Raw genomic sequence first — 22,680 nt, forward strand, 5'->3', positions numbered from 1 at the left:
GAGGACACTGTGCACCAGGCCGGCTGCAGTCCGCCGCTCCTCCGAGGAAATGGGATTTCGGGAACCAGCGAGAAGACAGTCCGACCGCGGATGCACGCGTTTACGCACGGACGCACGCACGCAAACACGGGCGCTCATCTGTTGCCAGCGTCTTTAAACCCACAACCCGATCAGCTCAGCCTAATCCTGACACAGTCCAGATACGTTCTTAAAACACCTTCAGCTTAAAAACGTTTCTTTTATGATGTAATAAACTTTCTGCGCATGTGTTAAGCATTAGCCTTAGCTGCTAACCTGAACTATAAAACTAAAAAGTCCTGCTCTACCTAAATCCGAGTAAAACGCTCTTAAACTCTGTCACACATCTACTTTAAGGGACAGCTAAGGTCAGATTCAGCTCCATCACCCTGTAGACATGGGCCTATATCAATAACATATTGTCCTTTTGTGGCTCGGTTCTGTGGATTCATTTAATATTTGTTTAAAAGTTTAGGGTTTGTGTGTGTTTGTGTGAGGGAGAGGCAGCTAAAGCTATATATACATTCATCCAAATTCTAACCCTGGTCCAAAACCCAAGACTTAATCCTAGACCAAATCATTTTTTATCAAGCCTACTTTCCAGTTATGTAAATGGCATGTTAGTATTGCACTTCCATTAAGTTTGGTGAAAAGAAGATCTGAAGAGAAATAGTCAAAGAAGCTGTAGAGGCCAAAATATACAGAATTTATGCCCAGGCTCTGTTTTTTCCCAGTTGTAAAGTAGGAACTCACTGCCTCCATGAGAGGAGGTCAGGATTAGGGGACAGGATGAGGGTAGGTTAGAAAATCAGTTGTTGGCAGATAATGACTTTTCAGCATGACACTGTCTAACTCTGTGCACTGTTTTATACTGATAACATTTGGGTTTAAGATTAAAAGATGGATATAAGATAAACCTTCAGAATTTGTGTTTTTATTTGACGACATTTACTCTCCTTTTTTCTTTTTTTTTTTATCCAAACCAATGCTGATAACTCTGATGAAATGCTCGTGGGTATTTTACAATACGGGAAAGCTCCTTATATGGCAATGGGTGAGATTACGCAACTGTTTTCACAAGGTGTACCCACCTCGTAAATGTGCCGTGTAAAATTGGTGGAGTGGCCCTTTAATGTTTCTTTTTAAAAAAAAAACAACAACAACTTGGAACCACTCTGTCTCTAAAACTAGTTGTTTCTCCTGAGGGTAGTAAAGCAAAGTATAATACAGAAGACCCCTTATACAGTCACACTGTTCAGACAGGTGACAAAACACGAGGGTAGCAAAATAATAAATTTTCTTCCTGTGCTTCAGGGGTCACTGAGCAATTTGATGAGCAGGAACATTATCTGAAATACTTTGGCCTTCACACTCTCTCAAGATTTCAACCCTATAGGGAATACTTTGGATCCACCAGCATCATCCAAATGCCTAACCAGGGTATGTCTCCTGGAAGAAAGGGGTTTAAACTCTATTGTGGGCTTTCAGCGAATCTATGACAAGAGCCACTGAAGCAGTTGTGCGGGGTCACAGTGAGGGGAAGGGACATTTTAAGACGCCTTGTGTTGGTTTTCCTTGTCTCGAGCATTCATTTAGTCACTTTTAGCTTCTGACTAAGGGCCTACTGTATGCGTGTGACACTGGCTGTCACAGCATCTGAACAGCGTGATGCCTAACTCTCTTAACAACCCTCGATTAATTAGCTCTACTCAGTGGGGGTCTGTCATCGTGATTGATTGACATTGTACATGTCGCTGCTTCTTATCTCCATGTGTTGAAGGGAGCAATGGGCTGTGTCCTCCTGCCTCACTGATTACTTCAGCAATTATATCACCCTGATGACCAAGTGGACTGTGTATCAGTACTATGAGTAGGGGTTTGACAACAGTATTGAGTGAAAGATCGCCCGAAATAACACAAAGACAAAACACACGATGTGGTCGCATTTAGATTAGATTGTAATTTTTACTGCACACAGTAAATACCAACAAAAGGCAGATTAGGGTCGAACTAAATAGTACAAACGGGAGCAAAGCTACAAATACATTATGAACCATGGACTTATTTGGTAGAGAGAGAAACAAATGTGTAACTATAATATGAACAGAATTTTAAAAAAATGAAAGCAACTCTATAGAATAAAGGGAAATGGTTTGGTTTGCTAATCATCACCTCAGGTATGGTTTTACAGTAGGCCTTGAATTTGCAGTGCTGTTGGAGTGTAGGCCTTGTATTTGCTCGCCACCTAGTGGTCGCAACCGGAAATGGACAAGATACCACTTTTTTGGATTTGCCAGGGGCCATTTTGCTCGGCGGTGTTACCACACGGTCGGCTGGTGTGAGGAATGTGTAAAACACACTCAAACAAGAAAACAAACAAACAAACAAACCCTGTAATTGAAATGGATGCACGTGCCTGTAAAAAAAGCGTGTTATGCTCCTAAAGCAACCACAGGGTGAGTATAATCAAAATACACGTCTGATAGTCTTCACATTGATCTTTACAGTGGGCAGCAGTCTTGCTTTGTTTGATATCTATGGATTGAGCACACACATTAAAATCACATCCTGGATGTCCTGGCAGAAGCTGACCCTCTGGATCTGTCCCGCACAGGTGACATTTGTCCCACTTTGCCTTCCGGAATGTTTAGCAAATAGTATCGTTCAATCAATTCAGCATTTTTCAACCAATTTTTTTTTTACAATTAGTTCATAGAGACCTTGCTTTGATTTTGATCAACACGAATACCTTGTTCAGATTAGTGACCTTATTAGAGCTTAGAGCATGACTTATTTTTCAGCAGAGATGACGTAAGACATGACCTAGAAAAATACGCCACATTAGTTCTGGTAAAAACAATAATAAAACAAAAAACAATCAGTATTGATTAAGATAAGCTTTAAGTGTTCGACTGTGCTTGCTTTGTTGTTTTAAAACTTTTTCTCCACGGATTTCCTAAACTTGGTTGGTCCCTCTTGTTGGAGACCAATTAATGAGGCGGCTAAACTCACTAATTGGCCACTTAATTGGCCCCTGTCGCTGCGCGCACGCTTCCGCTGCCTCTTAGCGCCCCCCCCTCCTCCTGCTCTCACACGTCACAATCCCACCTTGTCACAACGATTTAGGGTCAGACGGGAAGGTGCTCTCTCTCCGTGGACCCCCCCGCCGCCCCCCCGCCACCCCTGGATCCCCCTTTATCAGTATCTCCCTCCCACTCTATCTCGGTGTTTTATGTCTGCGTCACAACAAGTCGGTCGAGAGCGAGAGGCAGGGATGATGGCGTCTCTGGCGGCTTGATTCCGGTGCTGCTCTGACAAACCCGCCTTAATAGCATCAATAGGAGGTGGTGGGGAGGGGGGAGAGAGAGAGAGAGAGAGAGAGAGAGAGAGAGAGAGCAAAAAGCGACGGGAACATGACGAAACGGCATCGCGGAGGACGGACAAACTAGGTTGAGAGACGGACGGACAGTCAGTCGTCCCCCCCCAGATCACACCCCCCTCCCCACCTCCTCCTCACCCTCCTCGCTGACGGCTTGACTGACACACACGGGCGCTTGGCACAGACAGGGACATACATGCACATCATCCACTTTTTGCAAACACGCAGGCTGCGCATCCGAACGAGCAGTAATTGGGCAGCGGAGATCCACAGCAGATGAGGGCATTTCATGTCCAGCCTGGCCAGGAATCACTGTGACCCCGACGGAAAGGAGTTCGACTTGACAGGTACCGTTCACCGGCCAGCTCACTGTGCAATTTGCCCGATTTCTTTTTTCTTTCGCTTCATAAACGGCTACATACACTGTAACGTATCCTGCGTCTGTCTTGACTTGTGTGCATGCACTGGAACAAATGCTCAACGTGCAGAGATAATACCTGCACAGTCATTTCATGCATCTATTCAAGTTTTTAAGATGTTGGGGAGAGAGGAAGGTAACAGCAAAGTGCACGGCAGATGCTTCAAGTAGCTGCTCATTCAGTCAAACTGTATTGCAGCAGTCGTCATGCAGCGCTTTGTGTGTTTCATGTGTGCAGTAATCATTTATCATTTGTCTTGCTCTCTGGTTGTGTACTCACTCTCATCTTTCACTGTGGAGGATACAGGCTGTCGCTATGCTCTGGTCTAAAAGGAGAAGGGGTGTGTGTGTGGTTTTTTGGGGGGGGGGGGGGTAGATTTTAACCCCTTTGTGCCAGTGACTGCCCGTCTGAGAGCCAGCTGAAATGCCGGGGCCATAAACCCCTCTGTCAGCAATGGCAGCAAAGTATTCAGCGAATAAATCGGATTTCCTTTTCACATGAGCCCTGCTCTCTCTCTGTTTCTGTCTCTCTCTCTCTGTCTCTCTCTCTCTCTCTCTCTCTGCCCCCTCCACCCCCACCCCCCTCTGTCTCTCTCCTCAGGATGGGGGGAGTAAGTGAAGGAGATGATGTGTTAGCTCGTTGGAGTGATGGGCTACTGTACCTCGGCAATGTGAAAAGAGTAAGTGCGTGTGTGTCTTCTCCGTGTGTGTATGCGTGTGTGTGTGAGTCCGTGAGTGTGTTTGCTCAGATTTGAAAAGACTTCCATTTAGTTTTGTCAATCATTCTGCTCACCTGCTATCTCCCTCTCAGGTAGATGGAGTCAAGCAATGTTGTCTGGTGAGATTTGAGGACAACTCTGAGTTCTGGGTTTTGAGAAAGGACATTCACTCATGTAAGAAGCATTTTTCTTTTTTTTCCTTCGGGTAGTAGAGTAAATGGCTTCCAGTTGGGTGGAATTTGAATTTGTTGGGTTAAAAAAAAAAGTGCTCGCAGTTAGTGTATTTCAGGTGAACATAAACTGAAAAGTGTTTGTCTCCAATCTGAAACTTTGCCTGAGGAATTTTTTTTTACTCCCTTGTGAGGCCACAACTTAAACAATTCTGCATCTTTAGTCTCAGGATGTAAGAATTGTCACACGTGAAACATGCAGAAAAGAGATTAGAAACACATTCAAGGTTACGATGCAGAGCTCGGAGTGGTCTGATGGGGGCACGTTAAGGTGTAATTGGTATATTAGAGTCTGTTTATGAATTCATTAGCCCCCCCACTCCAGCCAACATCAAGCAAAAAGAGGAAGTTGGACGCCTGTTAGGACCAAGCTGAATATCTGCCCGTCAATTGAAGTGGAATTTGAAAGGGTGCAGGAGACACTGAAATCAATGGGGTGGTGAGGATGTGAATCAATATACATAAATTAATGCTGTTGACTGCTCTCCCCCTCTCTCTATGTCTCTGTCGTCCTCTCTCACATCTGCTTCCTCCCCACTTCCCTGCTTCTCTTTTCTGTCTGTTTGCTTCAGTCGCTGCTGGAGTGGAAGAAGTTTGCTGTGTTTGTGATGCTCCGCCCCTTAAAGAACCTCTCATAAACTGTCTTAAATGTCGCCACGGTAAGGAAGCGCCGTCCCGTCATACGCTGTCAATCCTTGTCGCACTGACCTTGAAGCTTTGACATATGTGGTAAATAGTGAAAAAATATTGACGTTATTAGAGGAAGCCACATTTCAAAAGTAGTACAAACAAGTCGCTGCACCCACTTCCTAAGTAGAAAGAAAATAAATGACATGACTTTATGCATTTTACACTTAAGTGGCACAACTGGATTTTACTTGGTGCTGGTGGATTTAAAGTTGCTCTTATGACATGTTGTAAGACATTCAAAAATATTCTAAGATGGAATTAATAATTTGTCTGAAACATTTCTCGTGTCTGTACGTTGCGTTGGACACTGATTGGCTCCTAAACAATTTGTGATATTGCAAAATCTTGCTTGTATGGGCTAAGTTTAAATTCAGATTGAAGGTGAACACAGACTTTCCCCTTCAGCAGCTGAATGCAATGATCAGCCTTCTGGTGTCAAACTTCTACGCACACATCCCTGTGCACAGAGAACCTCAAACATCCAAGTGAAGTATCAATGAGAAAAACACTATTATGATGACACGAAATATAATAAAGTGCAACTGTGAAGAAGTTCAGAAACACACACGGCGCCAAGATGCACAGGCGGGAAATGGCAGCAGGTTCTACAGTCATGTCTTCACATTGCTGTCAGGGTTGCTGACAGTTTGTTTGGTGGAGAAGGCAGACAAACACACACTCGCTGCACCGTGGATGCAAATAGTGTAGTAAAGTGTTTTGCCTGCTGCCGAAACAAACCCGCAAAGCACTAAACGTGGAGCTGCTTTGCCATTATTGTCGCTCTGCCTGTCTGTCTTGTAAACGCGTATTAAACGCTCTGCCTCCTTCTCCCATTACAGGTTATCATCCGGAGTGCCACACACCAACCATCGAACCGGAAGCTGACAGCGATTCGTGGATATGTCGGCAATGTGTCTTTGCAGTCGCAACCAAGGTCAGGCTTCTAATCTCCTGTCTCACACTCTTGGGGGTGGGGGGGGTGGAATATGGGAGGAATCCAGTCAAATATATCAGGCTTTGCTGCCTCTACAGTGGTTGTGTGCGGCAGGTAATGGGTTTATTTGAGGCGAAAGCACACTAATTCCCTCAGTATTGACTTCAGTATTAGATGTTCTACATTGTGTTCAAGAAATCATGAACAATCAATAGTTATAAAGCTGAAAAGCTACGCTGAAGTTGAGAGAAGTACATTTAAAGTCAATCAATCACATGTGCTCCATTTCTGTAGATATGAGATGAGAAAGCACGCAGTTAATTGTCAATCGGTCAATGTCCATATCTGATTGTCCAGACTTCCGCTGCCTCAGACACAATCTCTCACAGCTGACCTACAATAAAAATGAGACGAATTGCTTTCATACCCACTGAATGTGATCTGTCTCCCTTACTGCTCTGACATGACAGTGATTTGAGGGAGGGGGGGAGGGGGGGGTCACACACCAATCCCGTTCTGTCCCAAAATTTTGCTTTCAGAGAGGCGGGGCGCTCAAACGGGGACGTTTCGCCCGGCTCATGCAGTTTATGAAACTGAGACTCCCCTACCAGCTGTCGTCTTTGGACTGGGACCCGCAGCATCTGACCAATCAGCAACAGTGTTACTGCTACTGCGCCGGACCTGGAGAGTGAGTGACACTGCTGAGGCCAGTTTAAGTTTGAATGTACCGTACATGTATGCTCTTTAACTTTTTTTTTAACTTCTAGCAAAGCTTCATCTCATCTGTATCAGCGTCATCTTGTGGATTATTCGCAAGTTGCACGCAGCGTATCAGACATGTCAAACAGTATCAACAGTTTTTTTTTTTTTTTTTTGACATTTGATGTTAGAATGAAGCTTACTGCAAAAACTATACAGATGTTGTCAATCAAAATCCAAACTTAGTGTCTTTTCAATGCACTTGCCGTCCTTTTTTAAACTCTTAAAGCTCTAACAAACTCCCAACTGCTGTATCTTTATGTGTAGTAGCATCCGGTGGGAGTTTACACCTGAAGACACGTTTCAGACCGGGTGACAGGGTCATGCATTCACGTGTTGTACGTTTCTTTGTGTTTTCTTGTTGTTGGACTGCAGGTGGAACCTGAAGATGTTACAGTGTGGAAGCTGTGGTCAGTGGTTCCACGAAGCCTGCACACAGTGTCTAACCAAGCCATTACTGTATGGAGACAGGTGCGTTATTGAGCATTATTTCAAAAATGTCTTTTATATTTATAACTATAATTATGTCATACTTTATGTTGAGTAATTATTGCAAATGCCTGGTTGCAATTTGGTACAACAGGGTCACATTCAAACATTTCAGTGCACTAAATACACACTAAATTTATTCCTGTGGGTGCGCACGACAATATTTGGTAACCTGACATGGGATTTTTAAAGCAGATATTAACTGAATTTACAGAATCAGTGAGCACATTATTCTAATAATATAATATTTTACAGACTGGCTTCATTTAATTGTTATTAGCAATTTGGTAGCTTGTTTACAAGTGGTGCACTCAGTGCAGCAAAGGTATTAATACAGTATAACATATGTCAAATTGTTTAAATATTAAATAAAAAAATAATACATTAGTAGGAGAGTGAAACCTTGTTTACAAGCATTGGTCCTTTTTTTAATTGTTGATTCAGAACATTCATTACATCCGTTTAGTTGTTGAGGAAAAATACCTGAAAGACTGAGCACAAACCCGCTCGTGCCAACTTGGGGAAAAACAATTGTCAAACCTGGAAAGAATGCATCAAACGATCATTTTTAATAATACATCAACACTTTATTTAATTAGCAGATTAGTTCAAGTGAGTTATTTCTCAGTCATGTTTAACTTTTAATGTTTCCAGTTATTCAAAACGGGGAAAAGCAGGACATTTATGAAGCTGGAACAACTCAGACTTTTGACATTTTTTACTTGATGAATATAAACTATGAATCAGTTATCAAAACAGAATTGTTTTTGTCAGTCAGCCGACACATTAATGGTGTCGGGAGTGGGTTTCACTCTGGTTAAGATAATAATATGAAGATGTCGACATGACAGCATCTCCTGTCAGAGATCCGCCTTAATTAGTTTAAGGCTAAGTGAACAGTGCACATGTTAATGTCATTCACGGACTTGTGTTACAAGGACAAGAGTGACAGACAGCAGAGCAGACGTATCACCTCTCTGGTGCTGTAGTAGCTCTGACACGATGCAGGGGTGGGTCTGCAACCTGCTGATCGCGGTGCAGTTTGATCGACCGCATCTCGTGCATGCAATAAAATGTATCCATCCATTAAGTCATTAACCATCTGTGTTAAGGTAAGTGGGTTTTACAACCACCCTAAAAACCATGTTATTGAACCTGTGCGGGGGGGGGGGGGGTTAAGATTGACATATGTGGGGGTGGGGGGGTGAGGTGAGGCTAGATTGGTACCACATCTGCTGAGCAGGCGATGGAGGAAGAGTGAAGACTGAGTCCACAGTTGGAATAGTAAGCACGTACTGTCATCACACCGTGTCTGCGCTTCACATTTCGCAGTGACCTTCAGTGAACACATGCATATATACAGAAGGACGGATGCACTCAGTGTTGCTGTGCTATGTCACAGCCGAGTTTCAGGGTCACCCAGGACTGGATGTTATTATGGTGGAACGGATCAGTTCAGGTTTATCTTAAAATATCCCAAAATAGAAAAGAAATAATAAAATCTGAATGCACAGATGACTTGGTAAGAGGTCTGAAAGGTGGAAAATGTCCTTGTTTAGGACAAAAATAGTTTAACTGAGTTAATGTGCTTTGAACAAATATGTCAGTGGACAGATTGTGCAGGTGGGAATGGGAACAAAAGACATAATTTAACATGACCGCTGTTGTTTTTTTTTTTTTTTTTAACAAATGATAAATGAGCCTGATTTGTTGTTTCTCCTTGTGTCTGTAGGTTTTATGAGTTCCAGTGCTCGGTGTGTACAAAGGGACCAGAGACCATCCAGAGATTACCCATGACCTGGTGAGGAGGTTTACAAAACTTTTCATTTTGCACCGAAGTTAAAATATCTCGTTTTGATATTTTGTTTCTTCCTTGATTGCATTTTAAGTAATTTATTATTGAATTAATGTGTAGTTTTTGAGAAAGTTGCAATTTGAAATTTGTTGTCTTCTCCCTATTTTACCTGATTCTTATCTAATTCTTACTTCTTTTTTTTTTTAAATGCAGGGTGGATTTGGCTCATTTAGTGCTCTACCATCTCTCGCTGTGTTGCAAGAGGAAATACTTTGATTTTGACCATGAAATCTTGTCCTTCACCAATGAGAATTGGGACTCGTTGCTCCTAGGCGCGGTATTGATATTTCCCCATTTAAGCACCATGATGAAATGATGTGAAATTGTGCCATCCCTTTTGCATTTTAGACTTGAAGCCTATTAACCACCATTAAAGTAAAATTTAAAGTTTAGAAGAAAAAAAAAAAGAAGTACGACCTCTGCGTAAGCTTAAAGTGGAACACCGAGTTAAAGAATTGGGGGGCTTGAGTTCGAAATGACTCATTCAGTGCCTCTTTTACAGCGTAACGGACTCTCGATAGTTCAGTCAGCAGGGAGCAGGAAGTTGAGATTTCAGATTTAGCTTGCGAGTCATTTAAAGTAGAAGTTACACTAGATTTTGGTCTATTTTAGGCCACTAGTATCTCTGTCTCTCTCTATTCATCATCATTTACTTGCCAATGCTAATGTCTCGAAGTTTAGTGGGTTTTAACTGCATTGTCTAGTAAATTCAGGCTTTTGTCCTAAATGTAGTGGTGTTCAGTTTTAATAGAATTCATGGTGTAAATAAATTGTAATGATTTTATGTTTCCTGTTTGCTTATCCATCCAGGCTCTTATGGTTACAGTCACTAAGTAGTAAATATGGAGAGATTTTGGACATTATTTCAAACAGTGGTTTCCAATCTTATTTGCCTGACTTGCTCTAAGTATTTAAGTTGCTTATTTTATAGTTTGGCTTTACAGGCTTTACAATTTTCCTTGCACGTGTAGATCATCATTTTATTTTTATTTACTTTGCCTTCTCATTTCATTTTCCAAAATAACCATTTTGTCCGTAATCGCCATACAGTTTCCAAAACCAACATCCTGTCAGCTTACGCTTGTCAGCCTTCGCCCTGGATTAGCTTGTTCTACTATGCCACAAACTATTAAAACACACCAGCCAGACACACTGCTGCTCTGGGTGACACTTCATTTACTTCATTCTAATATTTGTGATAATTAGAGGAGCCGTCGCACAACTCTGCAGATCCCTGCAATTGCTTTCAATAGCTGCCCGCATCAGGTTCATAGCTGCGACTCTCACTACCGGGGGCACCTTCCTACCCGAACTCCCTCTTCTTGGTCTGCCAACAAATGGCACCTGTTGGTCATGTCACCACGCAGTAGAAGATCCCAAGCAAACCTTCTCACCTCGGTGATCCCACGGTGGGGGAACGAGCTACTAAACCGCTCACCTTTTCCACCACCTCCTCAGTACTTAAACTAAAAAGGAAGAAACTAACAAATCCTATCTGTGCTGTGTTGCACTTGCATCTCATGATCTCATGATGCCTTGCACCTCACTTGTGAGATGCTTTGGATAAAACCATCTTATTATTATAAATATATTATAAACTTGTTCCAAAATGAGTCACCGTATGTCCTCCATAAATAACAAATAAACAAATAAATACCAATGGCTGCATGTGGAGCAATGTTTGTTGAAAATACCAGAATCGCGACCTTTCGGAATGTGGAGCGGAGTGTTTTTAATAGCTTCTGGAAAACAACAGAGATCAGTGGCACAGATCAACAAGCTAATCCAGGTTGCAGACTAGTAACTATTTTATCATTTCTGTACACATTCCAGTGCCTTCTGTTAAGGTGTTGCAGCTGGTGACAGCTTACTAGTTATTGTGACAATAATTTGACTAAAGATCTGAATCACATTCGTTTCTCTATTTGTCATTTTGAGGTTTTTTCCACATGCTCCCTCGGGACAAGTGGCCCTCGCTGGGAATTGCTGATTAGGGACAAACTGATGAGCTTTTGACAATCGACAGTGCTAAGGCTCAAAGTTGGGATACCATCTGGTTAACAGTTTGAAGTTGCTCCACAGATAATAAGCACAAGGATAAAAGTAGAGGTGACTGCGAGAGACACCGGGGGGAGTTTTCTGAGCATTTCCTGTACATGTATTTGAGGTTCTGGATTCTCCTTTAAGCTGCTGTTCAAAGGGATTTTGAAATGAATTGTTTGTCATGTCATCACATGGCAGCGGGAGTTTTCAGCCATGTAGCTTCAACAAGTAGTTTTCCATATAGATGCTGTTGCTGTCAGTGTAAAAGAAAATGATTGTATGCATTAAAGGTTTTCTGTGTGATGGCCTTTCACTGTGTAAACACAGCTTTGATTTTTTATTTTTTTTTTATTCCTGTCTATCTTCCAGCTCTCTGACACGCCAAGGCAAGACCGCTGTCATAATCTCCTCAACGCTCTGAACTCCCACAAGGACAGGTAAGTCATCGCATATGATGAGAAGAATAAACAGCGACCGCACAAGACTGGAGTGATGAGTAGCGCCCCATGAATAGAGGGGTCTCCTTAGTGCCCCATAGTTGCTAACGTTGGACCGTGGAAGGCGAAGTGGCCGAGGTGAAATGTGTGACTCTGAATAAGGAGCGAGGAAACTGTCAGTTAAACAAGGTGGTGCACATCTTACCCTGTTAAAAGAAGACACAAGTTGTTAGTGTTTAATTCCAAGTCTAGAGGTGGAAATGCGTTTGGTGTGGTTTCACTGAAATAATTGGGGGGGGGGGGGGGGGACCTTGCAGTTATAAGACTGCAAATTTCTCCAGGCAAAGTCTGCTCCAAATATGTATACTTAATTATGCAGTCACCACCTTTGAAATGTTGCTGTGTCTACTTCATAAGGAGAATTCAGTCAGTTTTGTCTCACAAGTTTCCATTATGTTACGCAGTCCATTATAAGCATCAAGGAGGAGCAATGACAAAAACCGAGTGACGGTGAGGATGCATTTTTAGAAACCGACACACCACCGTTCATACTTTTTCTGTGGATGTCGTCCAGGTTCGTCTCCGGAAAGGAGATCAAGAAGAAGAAGTGTCTTTTCGGGCTTCAGGTCCGAGCCCCGCCTCCGCTGACGTCCGATTCGTCTCCCCTCATCACCGACCCGCCTATCAACATCACGCACAGGAGAAGGTCAGAGTAAGAACAGCGTGGTTTCCTTTCAGCTCTTATCTCAGCAACAGCTCGTGGGTTCCCACAATTAATTTAGGAATCAAAGCAATGGGGTTTTCATATGCTGCCAAAAGTATTATTGTCCCGCTAAAACAACGTAACAGTTCACTAAGAGTGAACAGTGCGCCTACATGTACACATCTGTGAGTGTTGTGTGTCTGCATATTTCATACGACACAACTTTGACTTGCAATCATTTTTAGCATTTAGCTGGCGCTTATTCTGAATTGAGTTACAGTGGAATAATTTGCTGTGCCGCAGCACAGTGTAAGCTTTTCCCATTCTTTTACGAAACTAATCAAATTATTTTAGCCTCCGAAACACAATACATCCAAACGATGTCTTTCAAGCTGTGCGCTTCCAGTTGCCAGCAGCAGAAGCAACACACATAAGGGATCACAATGTAATAAAACAGACAAGCAATATAAAAACCTATAATGTGTAAAAATCCTGATTGATGTGTGGAATTAGGACTTTTCTGGCAATAGGCTGCTGTTGGAAAGGTGTGTAAGCTTTTGTCCACTGGTTGGACAAAAGCTGTATTTCTGAGCCGACGCGGTTGGTGCGGTGGTGGGTTTGTTTAACTTTGCGCTGCTGCAGTAGCTTTAAAGACTAAAAATGGTGGTTTGTCAGTTTAAATTGTGGTTGTTTTCCAGGAGGAAGAAGTGGAAGAATCTTTTCTATTTTGGACATTTCATGACCTTTTCTTTACTCATTTCATTTAGGGTGTAATTGCTACCTTTGTCTGCAGCAACTAACACTTGAAAATAGTAGGATTTTTTTTTTTTTTTTTTACCCTAGAGTGCCACCAACGGGTCAAAATGAACACGCACACACACAGTAATCCTTTATAATTCACCAAGCACATTAACTTTTCTCAGAGGACAGACTTTTTTTGTTTTAGTATCAGACACTACATAAGTGTTCCTTCTGTGTCCACCTCAGGCCAAAAATGCAAACTTTGTACACAAGATGTCTCATAATGAAGTGGCCACTTCAAATGCCACTGGGAGAACATATTCTTTTTATCTTAATGACACCATGTTACTTTGTTTACCATCACCCTTAAGACAAAATATGCATTTCAATTCTAAATACTCGCACAACGCTAATTATAGGATGACGGCTGGGTTGTCTGTTGCATGCAGTGTTTTATGATTGTAAAATAGAGTTGCAATGGCCGTATCAGCCCTTAGGGGCAACTCTGGGGTTTTGAACCTTAAACACCCACTCTCATAAACAACTTGGGTGCTGTATGTAATCTTTTTTTTTTTATGCATGTCATGTTTCCACCTGTCTCCTTGATGATATTTGGGCTCATAAATATCTACTATTTGTTACTACTGTGATGTATTAGTCATCTCACTGCTCTCACCTTGTATTTTAACCCCCCTTAATAGACATTTCAGGAAACACGCTAATTTGGGACGATGTGTGCATGTTTCCGCGTGTAAAAATAATTTCTCTGTGCTGATGTTCACTTTAGCCCACTGTCACTACCCTGCCAGAGGAAAGTGGGGGGGCCAGAGTCACGTAAATCAAAGCGTCGCATCATAGAGACACAGGTCAGTGGTTCTATCTTCAACACAAGGAAGGGTGGAGGGGGGAGGGGGGGTTCTAGGCCACAAAACCTCTCTGATTATTATTTTTTTCATTCTTTATGCAGCCAAGTAAACAGCTCTCTGTGATCCAAATAACCTGTCAGTCAGATGCTGTGATGAAGGTTCATTTTGCAGTCTCCATCAGTCTGCACGTCTTTTAACACGCAGTGCAGCTCAGTGCCTCAGCGTTTTTCTTCTCCTTTTCTGCTCTGTGCCTTGCTGATGCTTTAGTCTATGGTTGGGGGTAAAGATAGCGTGTGCGAGAGACGAGGTGTGTTGTGTGTTCTGTTCAGTTAAAATAGATAATTCAAATACAAACTTGGCTGCACAAAAACCCGCTCATGTGTTTCATCAACATCTGCAGTTCAGCGCTGCATTTATCATCATCATCAAACCCAATTCCCAGTGGATTACGTTGGAACAGGCGACATCGCATGTGGCGGTTACTATTTTTACACTGCGTTGTAAACTGAGAATGCTTATTATGCTGTGTCCTCCTACACATCACTCTGATCCGTATACGTGCGCGTACAGTAATCCTGGAACAATATGGTGCAAGGAGCACTTGTTTTCACTCTGGCACATCAAGGCCCAAATTGTGCCCCTCTGATTGATGTTAATCTCCGGCCATCTCGAAGGAGCAGGTTCGTTGTTGAGGGGAAAGTGAGATGGGAAGGGATGCTGGTATGCACAGCCTGGGATCACATCCAACTGCACTTTGCAGTCGATTACAGTTTGGCCAGGTGGCGCTGGCACCTTGGCAGTGCAGCATTGACAAAGTGCGTCCATTTAAAGGCACAGACTAAGGACACTGAATTATAATCTCCCGTCCTGATAGTAATGCTCGGGTGAGAAATGATAATGGGCCAAATGTGATGCCATGTGTCACAGTCCGGCGATGAGAAACGCAAAGAACTTTTAGGCGGCACCTCTCCATTGACGCGATTGATGCTCCTATGTTTTTCGCTTTCACGGGGTTGTGAGACGACGTGTGAGGGGAGCTGCCTCACTAACCACTCACCTCCATGAAATGCGCCGTAGCGGTGATGCATTTAAGGCAGCCATTCTATGGCTGTGTCAGAGCGTTAACATGATGTGAGTCACATCCATTGATGCTTTTTTTCTAGATTCATAGATTTATGTGCCTCTAGGATGATATAGAAGCACGGAATTGAAGCTGATGCATGCTTAAGAATAAGCAAATATACTGCGTATATACATATATATGAACTCAGATTAAAAATATTTTCCCTGACTTTCACCGTGTAAATCTGTATGTAGATGTATTTATTGGAGAATTGAATGTTGAAATGCAGAATGAACTTTTTGCATGCGTGCGCACTGAGGTATCACAGCTCGACTGACTCCCGTGATAATGTTGGCATCCAGACCCAAGCTGATCTCTGCGTGTCTTCTGAGCGCAGGCGCCTCCAGTTGCTGCCAACCCTGTTGAGCTGCTGCCATGTTGCCATGGCTACATGGGAGGGGCCAGTCTTTACAACTCCAGGAAGTCAGAGGAAGAGCTTAACTTGAGGTAATGGCTCCATGTGTCACGTTGGTCTCTGTGGTAATACCTCACCCAGTCCTCACTTCATCAGTGAAGATTCCCAGTCCTCCAGGTTTGGTTATCCAAAAAGGTTGTATCATGTCAACAGGACTTCTTTTCCTTGGTTCCTCTAACCAAGGACAAGAAGGCTAATTGACATGATTCTACCTTCGGACATCTCTGGGATGCTCTTTCTATACTCGGTCATGATATTGACCTCTTGCCAATTACCCTCATTAGTTTTAAGATGTACTGCCAGGTGTTCCCCCCCCCCCCCATTATTTTTTTACTGTGCCACTTTTCTAGTCTTTCATTGCCCAGTTTTCTAACTTTTATGAAACATGCTGCTGCAATCACAATATTGCATTCTTTCGATTTACATTCAACACAGTGACCCGACTTTTCTGGAAATGGGGTTTGTAGAGACTTTGTACAGACTAACCGGAGAGCGTCTGATGTTTGTGATGATAATAAGAGTAATAAGATCAGTATCTTGCAGGATCTGAAAAGAGATCCGATCAAAATCTTGCAAAATCAGTTACAGATTTCCATTTAAACGTTTTGACAGCAGATACTTTTTTTCAAATGAAATTTTTAACAAACCAAACTCTTTCTGGATGGACACAACTGCTGAAGTCTCAAAACTTAAGTGAATAAACTCAGACAAAACTACCTGTATTGCCACACACCACAAAGTCTAAACATGTTTTTTTTTTAATCATTATTTTGAGTGAACAGAAATTTAAAATAATCCTTTTTTTAAAAAATAAACAAAAAAAATTAAACTGCAATCTTAATTAAAGCTGTAGTGTTGTGTCGTTGTCTTCAACCATTGTGCTTCTCACCCACAGCTCTCCTCCCAAGCGGATGTACGCCCTGTACCACACATCTTACAATGGAAATACTCCACTCTCTAGGAGTCTCCATCACTACAACAGGTTATCATCACTATTGCATCATTGTGACAAAATACTTTGACTTTTTTTGCTATCGTGTATAAATTTAAACTTAAGGTCACATGGTTTGGCTTCTTTATTCGACAACCAATATTTGACCAATGTCTTCAAGAACTAAGGATGTTTCACCAGCAATGAGGAAATATTGAAGGAGCTCATTCACATTTACTTCAGTGTTTTATTTTTCTTGAGTATTGAGTATTAAATAACTTAAATGACTTACAGTATCACCATTAAAGTATGTGAACTCACTTTCTACCAGGCTTGGGGCGGCGCTGGACAGCTGGGGATGGGAATGGGTTGTTAGGCTTTTGGACATATAGCCGGGATGTTAATTAAAAATATTAAAACACATAAAGTCGGCTTCATAAATATTGGAACAGTGATACGTTTTTTGGCATTTGGTGTCATTACTCTACCATATTGTATTAGAAATGAAGCTCTCAAGATGTGAGCGACGTCAGGATTTTCAGCTTTAATTCCAGGGGTTTGACAAAAGTGTGCGGATGCTTTGCCAGGCTTTCACTGTACAGTAACTTCCTCACCAACTAAAGTTTTATGGGAGAGTGGCAAAGAGCAAAAAGGTAAACTCTCAGCTAGACTGAGGTTCTATGGAGCTTTTTGACTGGGGAAGAACAGAGGCAACAGTCTGGGTGGCCCCCCTCATTAGTCCCCGTCTTGTAGAGCTACAGTATTGAGTTTTTGAGGATGGCCTGCTTTAGGCAGACTTATACCTGTGCCATGTTCCTTAATGATGGATAAAACTATACTCTGTGGGACTTGGAATGTTTTTGCTTTTCATCCAGACCTTCAAGATACGGGTGCTTTTATACCAGCACATTGACTGCACTCAGGTGTTCTCCACACGTTTTTCTGTGACAGTATATTTAAGGCAAACTTTCAAGAGCATTGCGGTGAATTGATGGTAAAGTACGGATTCTTCAGACGGTCAACACAGTTTAAATAAGATGGCATAAATGGTCCCTGCTCTTGACTCCTGTGCTTGTGTCTGCCTCTTTTCGCAGCATGGAGGACACTTGCAAGTTACCACCGCCATGTTTTCCGTACCCACTTAACTCCAACGGCAACCACCACCACCACCACCACCACCACCTCCACCAGCACTATCACAGCCACCAACACAACCACCAACACCAACACCAACACCAGCCAGGGCAGAAGCAGATGGAGCCTCTCATCCTGCGCGACATGCCCCCTTACCAGGCTGGCATGGGCGGAGGGGGTGGCATAGGCGGAGGAGGCGGAGGAGGAGGAGGTGGAGCAGGGGGGGTGGGAGTCGGAGGGGGAGACGGGACAGTGGCCAGGAACTGGGGAGTAGGGGAGGCAGTGAGGATCTTGGCGAGACGCGTCACACCTGACGGGAAGGTGCAATACCTTGTGGAGTGGGAGAATGTGAGTTTGTACTGAGACCTGAGAGTAAACAAGAGACGCAAAGACTGTTTTTTGCCACAGGAAAACTGCGTATGTAACATGTGGCAGTGTTTAAAGTACAAAGGAAACTAAAAGAAAGAAAATACCTACACGTTGCAAATCCAGGTTGCTTTCATAGTATCACCTCTATTATACATTATTATAACCTCACTACTCGTTACTTAAATGTCCCTCTTTGCTAGTGTTTCTCTGATATTTGTACTGTTAACTTTGGAATATGCCTTTGCATTTATCATGATTTACAAAAATGAGGGAAAGTATTTAAACCTCCTGATGATATGTCACTGTGTGGGCCACATTAGGTGGAACATGGGCGCTCACAATCTAATGTACGGCATTGTAGAAAAGCAAGATATATTATAGTACAAGATATTAGGAAAAAGATCACTGCTTTTTCACTTCTGTTTTGTTAACTTAAAAGTAAAGACGTCGCGAGTTCGGCGCTCAGGTGATCACACTTGAAATTCCACTGCTTGTCATGTACTGTGGATGTCATGCTATAACTTAAAGGAATCGTTACTTATTTGGGGGAAATGTGCTGCATTTGCTTAACAATAATCGTTCAATACAATTAATCTGGATGATAAATATGAAGACAGTGCACAGAGATGCACAGAGATGCATAGAGGGCAAACTCTACGTGACAAGTTTGGCTTTTATCGGGTCGTGTACTAGTCAAAATAACTATGAAGCTCATTTTAAAATTGCAGGAACTCCGAGTGCAATGAACACACAGTTCAGAAAAGTATTTGATTTGTTTTAAACAAATGGGGAGATCGAGAAGAAAACCAAATTTTCTAAAATAAAAAAAAGATTCTTGGTCCATTTCATAATGAATTTATATTCATCATCATTTAATAATTTAAGCTTAGTGTCCAAAACCAGATGCTTCTCAAAGCAAATTAACCCTAATCAGAATCTACACATCCACTCAGATCATCACATTGGTGCTTCATGGGTACTTTAAAGAAGAGGGTCTTTTCATGTGGAACAAAAATGGCTAAGAAGCCTGTAGCCAACGCCACATTTCCATCGCGCTTGGCTTTTAAAAACGCAGTAACCTCTTATTGGCCAGGAGAGCCAGAGCAGCGCTGCCAGACCTGCGCCCAGAAGGTACTTTAATGTCTTGCTTAAGGGCACCGGAACAGTGGTGGCCGATGGGGTTCACCCAGATTTCCCCCGGCCTTTCATCGGCTCAGAAACCAGCTAAGGTGACAATATTCTTTGGAGGTTTACAGACTTTTCCTCACTGCAGTATGTTAATATGAGATTGTATACATGTTATTACGGAGTTACATATTTGTTATGATAGATTTTGTCATACATAATTTACATTTAGACTAATGTATGTATTAGAACTAGGAGCCACAAGAGGGCTTTTGTTTTATAGATAGAATTATATATTCACAATATATTATCATGATTGAATAACTCTTGTTTTCTTTTACTGAAGTGGATGCATAGTGCCTATATGGGTTGTGTACCTGCTAATTGGTCAAACAGATGATAAGATGAATGAGGCCATATTACTACTAAATAAGAGGATGACTCTTTGTCAGTGGACAGATACAATAGATATACTGTTGAATTTTAATCGAAATAAGACTGTGATCTAACTGTACATTCCAACACACAACAAAAAAGAAATGTCCGCCTGAAGCCAGGAGAGCGGAAGTTACTTTGAAAGCAGTGCTTTTTGGTTTTGATGAGCGTTAAATGTCATAAAGATCAGCTAAAGGTCCAGTAACCGCTGCTGTTGCTTGGTTTCGTGTTGCAGGACGTTCAGTCGTTGGATTCGAAGTTACGGTGCAGGGGAGGAAGACGCTGATAGGCCCAACTCCTAACGTAAACCCAGAGCATCTTCCAGGGTCTAACAGTCTGCAGTTTGAGAGGATAGGAAGGCATGAATCCATAATTCAAGGCCTGATTGATCATGTCCCCTTTTCTCGTGAGGTGTGTTTTGAGAGGCAGGCGGGGTGCTGAAGTAGGACTTTATCATTTTACAAACAGGTTACATAAATCTAGAATACTGTGGTGCAAGTTTCAGAGTTTATATTTTATACAGAGGTTTATTTCAGCAATGTGTTCGATAAAAGTTAAACAACATGTGCATTTGTCATTTGTCTTACAGGTTTAGTTTGGGGTTTAGTGGGGGGCTGAAGACAAATACGGCATTTCTACTGTTATGTTCAAAGCAGTGCAGCACTGATTTTATTTAAATGCTGACCTCTCTGTTGAATTATCTCCTGCAAATATGCGCACGTTTCAGGCCAGTGCAATTGTGTTTTATTGCAATTTTCATCCTCCTCAACGACCTTTTGACTGTAGTTTATTAGGAAGGGGCGTGCTGAACCTTTCTTGGCAATGGTGATGAATGTATTTGTGTGTTTTCTATGGAATGTCTATACCCGTCAAGTGCTTGTTCTAGGTTGTACTCTGGGTGGACCTCAACCAGATTAGTGTAAAACAAAATAGGAGGAAACAAAGACATCATCATTTTGAGAACCCAACATTTGCTTAAGGAGAGGGAGCCTTCAGTTCTTTTTCTGATTAGTAGTCAAGTCCAAGGTTTGGTTTTATGTATTTTTGGAGAAATTATGTTTGTACATGTATACTCTGCGTTGACACACCGAATATGTAACATGAGTAATTAAAAAAAAAAAAAAGGCTTTCACCTCATACAGCGTGTTTTTAATCTGTTGGTATACGGGAATAATCAGCTGCTTCAAAGTTCAGCAAGCCTTTAGAATTTTCTCTCCATTTCTGACGACTTAATAAGACTGAATGTGTAATCGAGAGGTCCTAAAATAAGCCTCAGATAATGGCGTTGAACAATTTAGGAATGGATTGTACTTATTTGTGGATCATTTTCAACAATAAATAAATGCGTAGGTGTTATAGTTTTGTGTCATTTAAAAAAAAATGGATTCTCTTTATTTAGTTTTAGGACCTGCGTAAAAATGTAATCAGTCCATTTTAGGTCATATTTAAGCAGAAATGGACCTTTCTAAAGGCTTTGCAAACTTGTTAGCCTGTGTCTTAAACACAAAAACCCAACTTAAAGGCGTTTGCACACAATTGCAAACAATTTGCCACCTCTGAAGAATGAACGAGCTTTTTAAGTCACGTGTTGTGTGAGGGTAGCTGCTTTTCGTTGGCCACTGATCGCTGCCACTGTAGGTGATAATCAACACAGTGTTGGTGAGAATTCCTTGAAATTATCTGATAAATTGCATCACAGCCAAATATGACCTGTGGAAGGGCTTAGCTACTTTTTACTTTTTATTTTTTATTTTTTGGCAGATAATGTAGTACTGCTGCCAACATGAGAGACAGATGTTTATTTTGTTGTTGGTGCCAGTTGTAATGAGTTTTTAAGAAAGATGGAGGTGCCAAACCGTGACTCCAGGGACTATTACCGCATATCTGTCTAAGTTCTTTGACGTGTTTCTGAGAAGCAGAAGAAATAACAATTAAATCCTCTATTTTGAATTTCAATAAAAAGGTTACCCTCTTGCTCTACAGCAAGTCAAAACTATTCTTTAAAAAGTGCTCGTTCCAATTTTTTTCATTTTTATTTTTGTGAATAACTTTCGAAATAATTGTGTTCCAGCATCACTCGCTAACGTTGTGAGTCTTGAGGAAACCTGTGGTTGTGTTATAAAAGACGTTACAATTTCACGTGTCACTGTGGATAATTGGTAATGTTAGTAGTAACACCTGTTCCTACGTCTGTCTCGTTGAGAAGTGCTGCACAGTTGTTCTGGTTTCGGAATTAAACTGGTAATAAGAAGAAGACGGGAGACTAGCAACAACTACAGACATTTATATACATCCCTTCAACAACACATACTTTTGAGAGGTCGCAGAAGTCGCATGTTGACATGAGTTACCCAACCCAACATCCCGTTTCTGAGGCTCATAAATTGGGATGAAAGTGGTGTCCGCCCTGTTGCATATGTTAAACTCTTTGCTTGGATAGTTGATGTATTTCAGAGGCAGAGCCATATTTGTCACGTCGGGAAACCAGGGAAATGATGCAATTACAATTTAGAAACCCCATTAAACCTCCCATAAATGAACCACCACTGCCCCAAAAAACTCCTCAACTAGAGCCTGTTTTACATACCATGTCACAGCTGGATAGTGTTAACTATACACCAAAAGTGGAAGCCGAAACATAAAGAAGAGGAAAAGGATTGTGGGTTTTTTTGGCCCCCATAGGCTTCGTAAGGATAAGGATGAGGATAAAACTAATACATTTTGGGTCATTTTTGGCAATTAGTGTGTACCAACATTAATTGAAAGAAATTACCCAATGTGTGTGTGTGTGTGTGTGTGTGTGTGTGTGTGTGTGTGTGTGTGTGTGTGTGTGTGTGTGTGCTCCGTCGTTCTTCTTATACGCTTTA

General features: G+C 41.9%; 1 protein-coding gene across 2 annotated transcripts; it reads left to right on the forward strand.

Annotated features, from left to right (window-relative positions):
- The first annotated feature begins 3,220 nt into the window (after nt 1-3,220).
- phf1 (PHD finger protein 1) lies at nt 3,221-20,950 on the forward strand. 2 transcript variants are annotated; one of them, XM_067511257.1, is made up of 16 exons: nt 3,221-3,744; nt 4,417-4,495; nt 4,627-4,708; nt 5,337-5,423; nt 6,294-6,388; nt 6,928-7,076; nt 7,523-7,618; nt 9,369-9,437; nt 9,645-9,768; nt 11,904-11,971; nt 12,546-12,683; nt 14,203-14,281; nt 15,742-15,851; nt 16,715-16,801; nt 17,845-18,232; nt 20,049-20,950. In XM_067511257.1, exons 2-16 carry the CDS (start codon nt 4,418-4,420, stop codon nt 20,097-20,099), a joined length of 1,701 nt encoding a protein of 566 aa, XP_067367358.1. In that variant the 5' UTR covers nt 3,221-3,744; nt 4,417; the 3' UTR covers nt 20,100-20,950. The 2 variants fall into 2 exon arrangements, with proteins under 2 accessions (XP_067367358.1, XP_067367359.1); XM_067511258.1 differs by having other exon boundaries at nt 3,223-3,744; nt 12,546-12,677.
- Nucleotides 20,951-22,680: the final 1,730 nt, after the last annotated feature.

The sequence above is a fragment of the Channa argus genome, chromosome 7, assembly GCF_033026475.1.
Source record: "Channa argus isolate prfri chromosome 7, Channa argus male v1.0, whole genome shotgun sequence".
Classification (NCBI taxonomy): Eukaryota; Metazoa; Chordata; class Actinopteri; order Anabantiformes; family Channidae; genus Channa; species Channa argus.

Bases quoted from the DNA above. Each gene is read 5' to 3' on its own strand.
- phf1 (XM_067511257.1), top strand. From the start codon at position 4,418: ATGGGGGGAGTAAGTGAAGGAGATGATGTGTTAGCTCGTTGGAGTGAT. The intron at 4,709-5,336 runs GTAAGAAGCATT...TGTTTGCTTCAG, and splicing joins GAGAAAGGACATTCACTCAT to TCGCTGCTGGAGTGGAAGAA. The intron at 11,972-12,545 runs GTAAGTCATCGC...GATGTCGTCCAG, and splicing joins CTGAACTCCCACAAGGACAG to GTTCGTCTCCGGAAAGGAGA.